Source organism: Lagenorhynchus albirostris, chromosome 4, assembly GCF_949774975.1.
Source record: "Lagenorhynchus albirostris chromosome 4, mLagAlb1.1, whole genome shotgun sequence".
Classification (NCBI taxonomy): Eukaryota; Metazoa; Chordata; class Mammalia; order Artiodactyla; family Delphinidae; genus Lagenorhynchus; species Lagenorhynchus albirostris.
Window position 1 is genome coordinate 12,956,796 of NC_083098.1, and position 16,260 is coordinate 12,973,055.

A 16,260-nucleotide genomic window follows, 5' to 3' on the forward strand; every position below is an offset into this window, starting at 1 on the left:
CTTCTTAATCTGTCTTTCAGTACAGAGGTCTCACTCAGCTAAGAACTCCTTCCCTACAGTGATTAGTGCAAAAGATCAGAGAGAGCAAGGACTGTGGGATGACTATGCAGATATGAGTAATCAGTGTAGAGGAAGCTTAACCAAGTATTTTACCCCTCCCACACAGACATTTCCAGAATATGTCAGTTTTTATAATTATATCAAGCCTCATGTTTAAATTTTTTCCTCATTATATTACTTATTTTTAATCAAAAACATTTTATTTAAAAATTGGTGTTCATATGATGGTCAACTTCCAAGATTGTGAAAATGCATATTCCCAGGCCTCAAACACCAAACATTCCAATGCAATAAGTTTGGGGTTGGGTCTGGAGTTTACATTTTTTACCACAAAAATCCCCTGGTAATTCTAATTCTAATAGTATCACATTTTGAGAAACACTGACCCATAGTACCTAACAGAGTGCCTAGGATACGGTAGACACTCCATCAATAGTTGCATCGAATGATTTCTTTTATCTGTTTCAAGATCCCATGGTTTGGTTGGGGTTCACTCCCAACAAAGATAAATATCCACTGAGCACAGTAAACTGGTCTGAAGGTTTTAGACCATATTTCATGCAAAACTTTTTATCACGTATCTGATATTGGCCTGGTCTAAGCAAATATATTACAAAGGCAGTATAATTGTCCTTCAGTATTTGCAGGGGATTAGTTCCAGGACCCCCAAAATCCAGGGATGCTCAACTCCCTTACATAAAATCATATAGTGTTTGCATATAACCTACACACATCCTCCCATGTACTTTAAGTCATCTCTAGATTACTTATCATACCTAATACAATATAAATGTGATGTAAATAGTTACAAACACAATGTAAATGCTATGTAAATAGTTGCAGGCATACAGCAAATTCAACCTCCAACTTAATCTGGGAGAAATCTTTTTGGAACTTTCTGGAATTTTATTTTTTGAATATTTTCTGTGTATAGTTGGGTGAATCCATGGATGCAAAACCCATGGATACAGAGGGTTGAGTTAAATGTATCAAATATTTAATTATATTTTCTTTCTCTACATTTATGTTTAGATATCCTATTCTTTTTCCAATATCAGAAAATACAGTCTTGGGCTTCCCTGGTGGCGCAGTGGTTGAGAGTCCACCTGTCAATGCAGGGGACACGGGTTCGTGCCCCGGTCCGGGAAGATCCCACATGCCGCAAAGCGGCTGCGCCCGTGAGCCATGGCCGCTGAGCCTGCGCGTCCGGAGCCTGTGCTCCGCAACGGGAGAGGCCACAACAGTGAGAGGCGCACGTACCACAAAAAAAACAAACAAACAAAAAAGAAAATACAGTCTTACATGTTCTTCCAGTTCTGTGGATTTTTAAAGTTTGGGTTCTATGTCCATTATAATTAATGTTTTACACTATAGGAATTTATTTTGTGTATGGTGTGACATAGTGCTTTGATCCTGACCTTTTAAAATAATAACTTACTATCTTTTTAAAAATATTTCTTATTTGCCACACTGATTTGGATTGCAGTCTTTGTAATACAGTCTATATATGACATTTGTATACTTTTATCAGTTCTGTAAGCTTTTATGTCTATTCTGCCAATTTTCTATTCTCAAATAAGTTCTGTGCTGTTTTATTTTTAAGCTTTATAGCATGTTTCACTATTTAATATTCTGTCTCCAGTCATTTTTTATTTTCAAAATTTTTTGCTATTCTCGTCTATTTTCTTCCAAGTAAATATGCAAAGATTTTAATAAGTCCTAAGACATTCTTTGGACATTTTGCTTAGATTGCATTCAGTATCAAATAACATGAGGAAAACTGACATTTCTTTTACAATTGTGCATCTATTCTTTTAGGAATATGTTACATCTTATCTAGAAATGAGTTCAAGTCTTCTTCGGTCATGTGTTGAAGATTTCTGTATACAATCCTACTCATTTATGGTTAAATTTATTCCAGATATTTGTATTTAGTATAAATGGATATTTTTAGTCAAATTATATATTATCTCTTATTGATGTGTTAATAGAAAAGCAGTTGATTTTCATATATCTGTTTATAACCAATCTATATGTTGAAATCTTTCTTTTCTTTTTTTTTTTTAATTCGGGTATAGTTGCTTTACAGCGTTTGTTAGTTTCTGCTGTACAATGAAGTGAATCAGCTATATGTATACATGTATCCCCTCCCTCTTGGATCTCCCTCCCACCCCCACCCATCCCATCCATCTAGGTCACCACAGAGCACCGAGCTGAGCTCCCTGCACTATACAGCAGGTTCCCACTAGCTATCTGTTTTACACATAGCAGTGCATGTACATCAATCCCAATCTCCCAATTCATCCCACCCCCCATACCCCCCACGTGTCCATACGTCCATTTCCTACATCTGCATCTCTATTCCTGCCCTGAAAATAGGTTCATCTGTACCATTTTTCTAGATTCCACACACATATGTTAGTATACGATATTTATTTTTCTCTTTCTGACTTACTTCACTCTGTATGACAGACTCTAGGTCCAACCGCATCTCTACAAATTACCCAATTTTGTTCCTTTTCATGGCTGAGTAATATTACATTGTATATATGTACCACATCTCCATTTTCTATTATTTTTTCCATTGATTCTTGTGGACTTCATAAGTATGTCATCAAATAATGATAATTTTGTCCCAATAGCTTGAAATCAGAATTTGTTTCCTGCTTTATTGCATAGGCTAAAATGATCACAATCATGTTAAGTTTGGGGGGTAAAGTAGGCACCATTTTCTTGGCTTTGATGGTAATGCCATTAGAGTTTCAGTTTCCAAAAGATGTGCTGCTTGTTTGAGGTAGTTATTCTGTTCTATACATCATTAAAGAAGAAACTTTTTATTTGTGCATTACAAGATAGGTAGATAGATAGATAGATAGATAGATAGGAGATAAGTAATGGTTTTCAATTTTGTCAGATATCTTTTTGGTGTCTGTTGAAAGATCATTTAAAAATTTTATAAAGCCTCGTGTATAATATATATTATCCCAATAACTTTCCTAATACTGAAGCAGTGTTGCTAGTTTTTGTTTAATAATGCTACATTTTTCTTCTGCTATACCATGAAAATCAGTTTGCTGATATTTTGGGGAGAACAAGACTGAGATTTTTGGAGGTTTCTCATATTTTAGTATCAAGGTTAATTTAGCTCTTTCTTTGTGCTAGAGACATTTTTACTTCTACTTGAGAAAATTTGGCAATTTCTCTTTCTCCAGGAAATTATCAACATTATTGGTATTTTAATTTTATTCCTATAGAATCATGTATACAATTATTTTTGAACATCTTTCTGAATATTTTATTTCATTTCCAATTTCTAACTATCTGTATTTTTAACTTTATTGATGTACAACTGCCCAAAAAACTATATATATTTAAGGTACACAACTTGATGTTTTGATCTAAGTATACATTATGAAATGATCACCACAATAAGGCTGATCAACACATCCATCATCTCACATAGTTATGGTTTCTTGTCATAAGGACACTTAAGATATACCCTCTTAGCAAATTTCAGATATGTAATACCATGTATTGTTAACTCTACTCACCATGCTGTATGTTAAATCTCCAGAACGTATTCATCTTGCATAACTGAGATTTTGTATCCTTTGACCCCCATCTCCCCATTTCTCCCACCTCCCAGCCCCTGTCAACCACCATTCTACTCTGTGCTTCTGTGAGTCTGACTATTTTAGATTCCACATGTAAGTGGGATCATGTAGTGTTTGTCTTTCTGTGTCTGGTTTATTTCACTTAGCATAATGTCCTCTGGGTTCATCCATGTTGTTGCAGATGGCAGAATTTCCTTCTTGTTGAAAGATGAATAATATTCCATTGTATATTCATTATTATTTATCCATTTTCTTTACCCATTCATCTGTTGATGAACATTTAAGTTGTTTCTGTATCTTGGCTATTATGAATAATGCTGTGATGACCCTGGGAGTGCATATATATCTTTGAGATCCTGATTTCATTTCTTTTGGATATATACCCGATCGTATGGTAGTTCTGTTTTTATATCTTTTGAGGAGCCTCCCTACTAGCCGTAACAATTTACGCCCCAACAACAGGGTACAAGGATTCCCTTTTCTCCATCTCCTCGCTTAGTCTTGTCATTTCATTTCAAATGACATGTCATGTCATTTTTGGTAATAGCCATTCTAACAAGTTTGAGATGATATCTCATTGTGGTTTTGATTTGCATTTTCCTGATGATTAGTAATATTGAGCACCTTTTCGTGTATCTTTTGGCCTTTTGTATGTCTTCTTTTGAGAAATGTCCTTTTCCCATTTTTTAATCAAGTTTTATGTTTTTGCTATGGAGTCATAGGAGTTCCCTATTTTTTTTTGACATTAACCTCTTATCAGATATATAGTTTGCAAATATTTTTTTACCATTCTATAGCCTGCCTTTTCACTCTGTTGATTATTTCACTTGCTGTGCAGAAGCTTTTTAGTTTGATAGCTCATTTGTCTGTTTTTGCTTTTGTTTCCTATGTTTTTGATCATGTCATATCCAAAAATCATTATCCAGACAAATGTCAAGATGCTTTTACCCTGTGTTTTCTCCTAGGAATTTTACAGTTTCAGGTCCTATGCTTAAGTCTTTAATCCATTTTGAGTTGATTTTTGTATATGGTGTGAGATAGCATTCCAAGTTCATTTCCTCTGTGTGGATATCCAGTTTTCCCAGCTTCATTTATTGAAGAGATTATCCTGTCCCTATTATGTGTTCTTGGCATCCTTTCAGAAGATTAGTTGACCATAAATGTGTGGATCTGTTTCTGGGATCTCTATTTTGCTCCCTTGAACTATATGTTTGTTTTTATGCCAGTACCATAGTGTTTCAATTACTATAGCTTTGCAACATATTTTAAAATCAGGAGGCATGATGCCTCCAGCTTTGTTCTTCTTGCTCAAGTTTGCTTTGGTAATCTTGGGTCTTTTGTGGTTACATATGAATTTTAGGATTGTTTTTTCTATTTCTGTAAAGAATGCCATTGGAATTTTGATAGGGATTTTATTGAATCTGTATATCACTTTGGGTAGTCAGGATATTTTAACAACATTTTTCCAATCCGTGAACATAAGATGTTTCTCCATTTATCTGTGTCCTCTTTAATTCCCTTCATTACTGTAATTTTCACTGTACAAATCTTTCACCTCTTTGGTTTAGTTTCTTCTATTCTTTTTGTTGTTTTGTAAATGGGATTTTCTTAATTTCCTTTTCAGATAGTTCACTGTTTGTGTATAGAAATGCCACAATTTTTTGTATGTTTATTTTGTGTCCTCTAACTTGACTGAATTTGTTTATTAGTTTTAGTAGTTTTTTGTATACTCTTTAGGATTTTCTGCACATATGATCATGTCATCTGCATATAGAGATAATTTCACTTCTTCCTTTCAAATGTGGATTTTTTTTCTTATCTAATTACTCTGGCTAGAACTTCCAGTACTGTATTGAATAGAAGTGATGAGAATGGACATCCTTACCTGTTACCTTTACATATCTAGAGCAGAGTCCACAGGGAAGTAGGGCTGTTTCTAGGACTGCAGCCAGGACCACAGTTAACCAACCGGCCACTGGAGTACAGGCCTACCTTCTGAAAGCATTCTTTGTCAGTTTTAGACTCCACCAGAGTTTTGCAGCCTGGGTCCCAAGGCTCACACAAAGGCACTTTTGTCTGTGGATGGCTGCCAAATTGTCATTTCTCTGGGGTTATGAAGTGAGGGACCTCCTGTTCACCCATTTTGCTGACATCATTCCCTCTACCTGTACTTATACATTTTTTCTTTTTCCCTAATCAGATTTACCAAGAAATTACTTTCCCCTCAAATAAATAAGCAAATAAACAAACTGAATATTTGATTTAATTATTAGTTCTGTTTATTTTATGAATTCATTAAGTTCTATATATGTAATAATTTTCTAAATTAACTTTATTAATATCAGTATTTATTTTTGATAAAATTTGACTTAGGTTACTGAGGGAAAAAAAGATAATCACTAAAAGATATTGTAAACAACCCAGAATAAAGTCATGTTCCCTACATGGTGATAGACAAGGTTGTATAATTATTTTTTTCCTTATCGCAATGCCCACCAAGTTTGGCTACAAGATTACCATAGGTCACACTTGGCAACAGATTAACTTAGAAGGACAAGAAATATATCTTGCCAGCAGGCCAGTGTTAGTTATTTCTCTTCAGTGTGAGTTTTACTTGCAGAATTCATTTAGAATATACATCACAGGCAAGAAGATGATACCCATATTGGGTGGGTGCAAAAGCCTATCTGGCTTGGAAGCCTAATAATCCAAAGGAGTCAATATCTCTTGTAACAACTCCAAAAGCACAATTTCCAGGGTCCCCAAAGACACAAGACCAGCTATAAGAATTACTGCACTCAGAGAAGCTCAGTGACATGGTTTCCTTTCCTGCATTTACTGTTCTCCCAGTTCAGATGACATTTACTACTCAGGCGTCATTTTACATTCCAACTTTATTACATTTACAAGAGAACAGAGCTGTAAATGAACCAGAAGCCAAATTCTCATGCAGAATAGGTGTTTAGTTTGAAATACAGGTCCTATTAATTTTTTGCACAATTAAATATATACCAGTGTAACATTTTTTATCCTGTCTATATGACTTAAAATTCCAACCTTAAATCCTATTTTCTTCTTTTGTTCTCCATATTTGCACAGGTAAAATATGGAAATTATGCTTTTGTATGGGATGCAGCTGTATTGGAATACGTGGCTATCAATGACCCAGACTGCTCCTTTTACACCATTGGGAATACTGTTGCTGATCGAGGATATGGAATTGCATTGCAGCATGGCAGTCCTTACCGGGATGTTTTTTCACAAAGGTAAGATTTGTGTGTGGTCCAAATAAGAAGAGAGGAAATATAGAAAAAGGAAAATCCACTTGGTTACTCCATTTAGTTTACTACATTTTGTTTTCTTTGTTTGGAAAACCACAGTAAACAACAACAACAAAAGGGAATTATAAGTGATTGTTCGATAAGACATTTCCTAAAGCATGTACTAAAGTATTATTTTTCGCATAAAAAGGGAAAAGTTACTGCTGCATATAACTGGTTATTCTCAAAAAACTGATACACAAAATAAAATAAAAACTTAATAGAGTTTAGCCTTTGAATTTTTAGGGGCTAAAACTGTCATAGAGTTAGCAAAATTAATTCCTTTCTAAAAACACCAAAGCATAAAATAAACTTCAGGACCAGGTTAAAGTTTTGAAGTACATACTTATAGGGATGTTTCCATATCAATGTTGCAAAGGAAAAGAGTAAAAATTTTAGAGTCTGTCATTGGTGTCAAAGTATACGTGAAACTTTGTCATGGAAATTTAGAAGACAGTTTATTAAGAAATTATACTCATCCTCAAATCAGAATTTTCTATTATAAGTTGTTTAAGAAAGAAAATTTTAAATGTATATTTTATATTAATGATGTAGATGAAAGACTTGGGCCTGAAAGGAATTTACAAGATCACTGCATTTTATTATCTCTACTACCGAACAAGGTTGGACCTAAGAGACAGAAATATCTTTCAGGTAGAAGTATGTTCTATTTGCCACTGATTTATTTGATTTATTACTAGATATTTGTGTACCTATTTTCTAAAAGCTAAAGCCGGATGAAAGAGAGCAGTACTGGGTAGTACTCTAGGTAGTACTAAGGCCCCCAATTTTAAACTATTTGAGTTGTATTCCTCCAAATTTCAAGATAACAAAAAGCCAGGCATTTTGTGTTTAACAAAACAAGTCAGTAGTCCAAATTTATGTTATAACTCTTCTGTTAGCTAACTAAAAACCTAGGCCTCTCTCTTTATCAGCAAATGAAGATATTAAATTAACTCTAGGGTCCTACATTAGCACCTTTTCTGTGTAGCAAACAACCCAAATCAGTGACTTTAAAAACGTTATTTCTCAGGACTTCCCTGGTGGTCCAGTGGTTAAGACTTCGCCTTCCAATGCAGGGGGTGCAGGTTTGATCACTGGTCAGGTAGCGAAGATCCCACATGCCTCGCGGCCAAAAATCCAAAACATAAAACAGAAGCAATATTGTAACAAACTCAATAAAGACTTTAAAAATGGTCCACATCAAAAGAAAAAAGTTATTTCTCATTGATGGAACATAAGAGCTGTGATTTGGCTGAATTCTGCTGCGAGTTGCGGGTCAACTGCAGGTCTCTACGCAGCTTCTCGTCCCAGGGACCACCATTGTTCTTCTACTTGTTAGAAGAGGCACACCATTGCTTTTATGAATTTAGAAGAGAGGATGGAAAGCATAATGGAATGAAGGGAATGCCAGGGTTTTATGGTAAAAGACCAGCAGAGAAGTTTAATGGATCCTTAACATGAACCAGGTCATCAGGAAAAGGATGGTTTATTCCTTAGTTGCGGTTAATTGGCTTTTTCTTCACGACAGATATTTTTTGTTTCCAGACCTGATTTCTGGGTATTTTATGCCAAAAAAAATGAAACCAATAAAATCAATACACAAACATAATAGCAATTAAAGAAGTATTTAATCAATCACACCAAATGTTCTATTTCTTATTATCCATGTGGTGTTTTACCTTACAGAGATTTTAATTCTGAGTGAATATATTTCATTGAACTACTAAAACACAATATTAAGCAATGAGCATTATTTTTCCTTTGATTAGCATCATGGATGTTGACAATTTAAATTGTCCTTCTCTGTGGAGTTCCTTAATAATGACACTCTGCATTCTAGTCCCCTGGACATATCTGGAGGAAGAGAGAGGAAAGAAACACGATCTGGCCAGCCCCCCTCTATACATATGTGCAGCGTTAATCTATCACCTGAACTCTCTCCCTGAACCCAGAAAATGTCTGCATTCATTCCCTTTTGCTATAGCCATCAGGGAAAAAAGAACTCCTTTTTATTAACTAATTTAAAAGTTATAGAGACCATCACACTTAATCATTGTATTATACTTTAGAAATTATTATAAATAGCTTTACTACAACAACTTATCCTGGACCACTAGTTAAACTAGATCGCTGATTGCTCATGTGATTATATTCAGTGAAATGACAGTATTCAGAGTGATTTTTAATAAGTAAATACTAATTATATCTCAAGTAACTATGTGCCTATACCACACATATTAGATATCAAAGTACTTTAATATGTAATAAATATTATATAATGATATAGTAACTACGTTTATTACCTGCTATCTGCCCAATATCTTGTATGCTTTACATTTTAATGACTTCAGAACAATCATATGAAATGTTGTCTATTTCTTGATTACACACTTGCATATTAGTGCACAGTTATTAGAGTTATTAGTCTACAAGTACATACACTGAGTGGATGGTCCTGAGCTTTGGCAAGCATCATGTCAGGCATCAGAGGCATAGGCTGTAGTGATATGCTCACTTGTGCAATTGTATGCGAGTGGACATGTACAGGAGTGACTTTTAAGGACCAATAAGTGCTACAATATATGACTATAGATTTGGATAGAAGAATTCTGTTTCGTTGGTCTCTACAGATACTAGATAATTTGGTAGCAGAAATTAAAGAATTTATATATCTCACCAGATATATGGGTCAGAGTACTAGTGTGGTGGGTAATATTTACAATGAATTCTCTGACACTATTTGTTCATCAAATGTTTTCTGTGGCCTTTGTCTCATAATAGTTCTTAGTATAATAAAATCATCAAAAGTTGTTACATTAAAGACATCTGTGAATGGAAGAGAACTGAATTTTTCAGAGTGATATCGTTATGCTGTTAATAAAATTAGTTCCAGTGTCGATCTTAGAACCTTAACTATTCATAAGGCTAAAAAGATAACAAAAAATATTTATTGAGCATTTAGTACAAGCTCACCCCTGTTCTCAAATCTTAGTGGGTGTCAAGGAGTAACTAACTCATGAGTTTAATTTTATGCTTCATCAATAAAAGAGTCCCTTTTCGCCTGTTGGCTGCTAACCCTAAACTTTGGGAATAGAACCACCTAGTGGCACAAAAACAAGGACATATTTCAAACTGCATGGAGAATGATTTTGTTGAATTCATGGAGAGTGGCAAAGATGCATATACAATATTTCAACCTAATCACAGAATTTCAGAATTTTTAGAAATGGAATGAACAGTAGTTCCCTTTTTTACCAGGGATAACTAGTCCAAAGGGGTAAATAACTTGCTCAGAATCACAAAAAAGCAACAAAACTGGAAAGTTTTGAAATTTTCTACTTCGATGTTTAGTTTTTTGGTGTTCATGCACCTTGTCTTCCCTTATCTTTCTTTTAAAAGCTTATAAAAATAATATAAAACATACTGTATAATGCTTACTGTGTACCAGACCCTGAGTTCTTACATGAGGTAAGTACTATTATTATCCTCATTTTATAGACACAGAAACTGAGGGTGGGAAGCCCTATTTGTTTAGTTTTGAACTACTTGGATATAGTCTTTTTCCAGTGCCTACCTCATGCCTGCATAGAGTAAGCATTCAGTAAATATTTGATGAATGAATAAAAGATCTACCTAACTTTGTGCTCAAAGATGATCCTATTTACTTATAATCAAATATGTTGAGTACTTATCCTTTGTGCTTACTTGATATTAAAAAGTCTTCTATCTTTTATCATAATAATTTTCTGTTTATCTTGGTTTCTCTAATTTTTCATACAATGATTAGTAAAACTGACAAGAAAGAGAAAACAAACATCACATGTCCACCTTTCTTTCCACTCACAGCTGTAAGAATTTTTATACTTTCATTCCAAAAAGGAAAGTAGAAAATATTTCTTTAACTTAAAATCATAGAGCTCTAATCCTTTTATTTCCCAGCTTTCTAAGCACTTTTTTCCCTTTTCAGGAAGAGAAAAAAGCAGCCTCCACTGATTGCCTATAGCAGCTCCAAAATAAGTCACCAACTGGCTTAAAACTCTGCACTTGGTTGGCTGGAAGGATATAACCCGAAGTCAAACAAACAAATTAATTGTTTTCTCTTTAGACATACAAAATATTTACAGTCCCTCCACTTTGAGAGCAGGAGTGACATTATCAAGATACATATGTCAACATTAAGTAATATGAAGTTATACATTAAACTGCATTATATAGACAATGCTGAAAAAATTAGAGAAAAGGAAATCATTGCTGAGTAGGATAGAAAAGATTTTATTAGACTTGAGCTGGAAGACTTCAAGGGAAAATAGAATTTGGATATGGGGACGGGTACAGGTAAGAAAAACATGAAACTCAGAAAAACATGAAATAACAAGTGAAAACAGTCGTCGTGTAGTGAAAGGACAGTGAGAAAGAACAACTTGACTGGAGAGAATGTTGGCAGGTGAATACAGGTAGAGAAGCGAAAATTAAATGTGATACACCAGAATATTGATAGCTGCTGTCTAATAAGTATATACTATGCTAAACACTTGATGTATTTCATATAATGCTCACCACAACTCTGTGAATTGGGCATTTATTAATTGCATTTATAAATTTCAGGAAACTGAGACTCAGAGTTACGTATCTTACAAAGTCACACATTAATGACAAGTAGAGCTAGGACTCAAACACAGCTTAGAGCTTGTGTCCTCACGAGCTTTGTGGGGCTCTGAAGAGGAGACTGTCTAGAGAAAGGAGTATTTGAAGGGTCCCAGGTGTTGGGTTAGACGAAGACAGAGTTTAACTGAGGAAGGCCATTTACAAGGCGGTGTAGTATTCCAGCTGTTAAGCAGTGAGAATATTCTCAATGAGAAGGAGAAAAGATTAGAAAAAAGGTACAGTTTGAAGAGGGATGGACAAGACTTGGTGGAAATCAGAGGAGTACATATAATCCAGGAATCTGAAAGGGGAAGGATGTGCAGATCCAAGTGGCCATAAACAGCCCACTCTTTTCTTCTTCCAACTCTTATTTTTCCTTCTTGTTCATCTATTACAAGTTTTGCATAAGCTCTATTTCACCTCCAAGTAAAACCAACTGGAAAATTATTTCTAGAAAAGTAATGGGTATTTTAAAACAACATGATAATCCACTACTTAGTAGATACTTTGATATGTCAAACAATCTTCTGGCTTACAGATTTTTGTTCTATAGTTGCTCAAATCATGTTTATATATCCCTAGTAGTATTGTTCTTCTCTGTCACACACCAGATATTATTTTTTTAATTATATATACAGTTGACCCTTGAACAACATGGGTGTGAACTGCTCAGGCCCACTCATACACGGATTTTTTTTAATAGTACATACTATAGTACTACATGATTCACTGTTGGTTGAATCCCGGGATGCAGAATGGCAGACATGGAGGAACCTCAGATAAGGAGGAACCTAGGATACCCCTATAACATAAGTTACATGCAAATTTGCTACTATGAGGAAGGTCAGCACTGCTAACCCCACATTGTTCAAGGTCAACTGTATATACCAACACTTACACGCACGCGCGCACACACATACACAGTGCTAAAACCAACTGATTTCATCACATTCACTGTTCTAGATCAAGAAAAATAGATAGTTTAGATGCACATGTTTATATAAAGTAAGAAAATATGTTTGAGGAGCTGCAAAACCAGAGGGAACATTGAAGGTTCACTTTCAAAGGGAGATAATAGAAGAAAATACTAATATATGTTTATACATATATTTTTATTTAAGACAATAATATACATTTTAACATTTAAATGAAGGAAATCATTTTCTTTTCTCATGTAATATGCATATATTAAACAAGGAATAGCCTCTGGAAACCACTGAAAAGAATGTACTATTCATATTTCAAAGCAATCCCCGTTTAAAACATCTGTTTTAAATTTAGAATGCTGAATTTAGGGAACTTCAATGAAAGAGAAAAAGTGAGGTAGCTTTTTTGTCACTTTTTTCTGTTTCCTGAATCCTGATGGAGCTATTTTTATGACTAACATCCTGTGGGGTTTACCAATCACTCTGACTGCTGCTTCCAGTGGAGAACCAAAGTGATTTACATTTATTGCAGTATTTGGTCTAAATAAATGGAGGTATAAGTACCGTTGATGATATTTCCAGTATGTGAATATTTCAAAAATATTTATCATATATGCTACTATATAATTTGAGATTAGTTTTATTAATCTTGCAAAGCAGTAGCGAAATTTTAAGAAAATGACAAGACTTTACCCTTAAGCACATAACATTCTCACTGCTGAACACAAACTCAGCCATCAGGCAGTGCAATCTCATGGAGTAGATTCTGAAGTGTTAACGTGATTCTGTTTTCCTTGTACTTACATCATACAGCATTTGGGGAACACTTCATCCAAGGTACAAGAGAGTACCGTTTATAAACAAGAATCTTTATTAGATTTTTTTGAGAAAAGTACTGAGGTACAGAGAAGATAGATGACTAGTGCAAGACACAAAGCAGTATTTCAGCTGGATAATGAGTCTGCGACATTGGACCAAGCTGCTTTGCAGGAAGCAAGTTGGATTAGCCTTTTTTAAAAATAAGATTTGTGCTGTTTCTAGATCTGAGTAAGTATCATTTCATTCAAAAGGCAGTTGTTTTCAAAAAGCATAGTTATTATAGTGGTATAAATTAGGTGAGACTAAAGGCTGAGTTTATAACACAGCATTGCAGAACTTAAAAGGTTAAATGTGTATTGCACTTCAAAGCACACATTCATGCATACACGTGGATGCACACACACTCAGGCACACACACACACACCCTCCAGAGTCAATTATAAGCCTCTCTCAAAAACACTCTTATTCCATTATACCTACATCACAGTTTTTCTATTCAAACGACCCATTTTACTCACCAGACTCAGCCCCAAGACATTTTTTACTGTTTTAAAAATTCAGTCTCCTTTTATTTTTATTTTTTTGCGGTATGCGGACCTCTCACTGTTGTGGCCTCTCCCGTTGCGGAGCACAGGCTCCGGACGCGCAGGCTCAGCGGCCATGGATCACGGGCCCAGCCGCTCTGCGGCATGTGGGATCTTCCCGGACCGGGGCACAAACCCGTGTCCCCTGCATCGGCAGGCGGACTCTCAACCACTGCGCCACCAGGGAAGCCCTCAATCTCCTTTTAAAGGGAAAATTTGATATCATTGAGGATAATCAAAAATGTGCTACTTTTTTTATAGACCCTTAAAATACTGTAAGCATAGTAACAACATGGGAATAAGCACATGAGCTCCCATGATAACTATGTTGATAGAAGAAACAACCTTAAAATATGAGACATGAATGCGACTCTGGCATGCATTTAGATAAACTCCCTAATTTTGCATATGTGAAACCAGGAAGGGAATTTGGGTGACTTGCCCACAGTCTAACCCTTGGTCAGGACATGCCCTGGGGATGACAAGTCCAGGCTGCCAGTCCAGTGTTCCATCCTACCCTGTTCTGTCAGTTCTCTTTGTTAAAAATTTTTAGCTCTAAAATTTATTAGTAAAATAAATGTTTTAAGAAGCACATTTGTATCTTACATAAAGGAGCCAGGGATATTACCTAGTAAATACATTTAACAACTAGTACATCAGACTCAGCCCCAAGACATTTTTTACTGTTTTAAAAATTCAATCTCCTTTTATTTTTACTTTTTTATTTTTTTGCGGTACGCGGGCCTCTCACTGTTGTGGCCTTTCCCGTTGCAGAGCACAGGCTCCGGACGCGCAGGCTCAGCGGCCACGGCTCACGGGCCCAGCCGCTCCGCGGCATGTGGGATCCGCCCGGACCAGGGCACGAACCCGCGTCCCCTGCATCAGCTTTTTAAATTATCACTACTTTATAGACATGCAGAAAAAGTAGCACAAGTGACGGATAGAACGCTATGGATTATGTTATCCTTAACTTACAGAGAAACTATACTATAGCCTAAGATAATAGCTAACATTCATTAAAGGCTTACTATGAGCCAACCAGGTGCTACCTAAGTGCCCTAACTATATTAAGTCATTCAATCCTCCTAATAACCATAAAAGGTAAATACCATGATTAACTTCCTTTTACAGATGAGGAAACTGAGTCACAGAAAAGCTGAGCAGTTTTCCAAGGACATAAGGCTAATAAGTTGCAGAGCCAGGTTCGAACTCATGCTGTCAAACACCGTAATGCCGTAGTTCCCACTCGCACTTCCCTAAACACACACGCCTCCGTGTGCACCATGGTAGCAAGCATCCAAAGTGCCTTCATGCTGCTCCTGGAGCTGCCTTCTCTCACATTAAGATACTGAATGGCATTTTAGTTCCCCTGAAATTCAGGTAACTTTCAGAATCTGCACGCCAGCAGAGTCTCCCATTATGCTGAGGGGGCAGATCCATTTGCAACTGAAGCTGCCTTGCATCAGCTGATCAGAAGTAAACAGTACAAGTATTGAAAATTGAAAGCTGTGGGAGGATACTGTAATTGTTTTCCCTCCCTTTTATCTTGTTTTGCTACAAATAGCTTAAGACTATACTTGGCCAAAACTTTAATTCTTCCTTCATGGAGGTTTTCATTCATCATGACTTTTTAATGGGAGGAATCCATAATTGCCTTTTATCCATCTCATTTCATAGTTCTTTAAGCAGCTAGAAAAAAACTAACTTCATAATTGGCCAGATTGACTAATCACATGTTGAATGCTAACTAATATGAAACAGAACCTACAGTCATGCCTCGGTATCCACAAGGGATTGGTTCCAGGACCCCCATGGATACCAAAATCCATGGATGCCCAGGTCCCTTATGTAAAACGGCATAATATTTTCAAATAACCTACACACATCCTCCCATATACTTTCTTTTTTTCTGCATACTTTAACTCATCTCAGGATTACTTATAATACCTAATACAATGTAGATGCTATGTAAATAGTTGTAAATACAATGTAAATGCTATGTAAATAGTTGCTGGCATACAACTAATTCAAGTTTTGATTTGGGGAACTTCCTGAAATTTATTTTCAAATATTTTTAATCTTTGGTTGGTTGGATCCGTGGGTGTAGAATACAGGAGGCTGGCTGTACTATTTCTGGAACTAAATTATGGCTAAGATAAAAATATAAGATTTCCATATGGAATAATATTTATGAGTCTATGTAGTCCAGAATAATATCTAACAGAGGCAACAATGATTTTTGTTTTAATGAGTATAGTTCCTTGCTTTAACTTCAAAAAGAAATATACCT

The 16,260-nt window shown here is 35.5% G+C and overlaps 1 protein-coding gene across 2 annotated transcripts in view; it reads left to right on the forward strand.

Annotated features, from left to right (window-relative positions):
- GRID2 (glutamate ionotropic receptor delta type subunit 2) overlaps positions 1 to 16,260 on the forward strand; it is a 1,331,651-nt gene that overhangs the window by 1,197,789 nt on the left and 117,602 nt on the right. For both annotated transcript variants that reach the window (XM_060147100.1, XM_060147101.1), the window contains one exon: positions 6,774 to 6,940. In XM_060147100.1, coding sequence (XP_060003083.1) covers positions 6,774 to 6,940 — 167 coding nt within the window. The remainder of the gene's footprint in view (positions 1 to 6,773; positions 6,941 to 16,260) is intronic.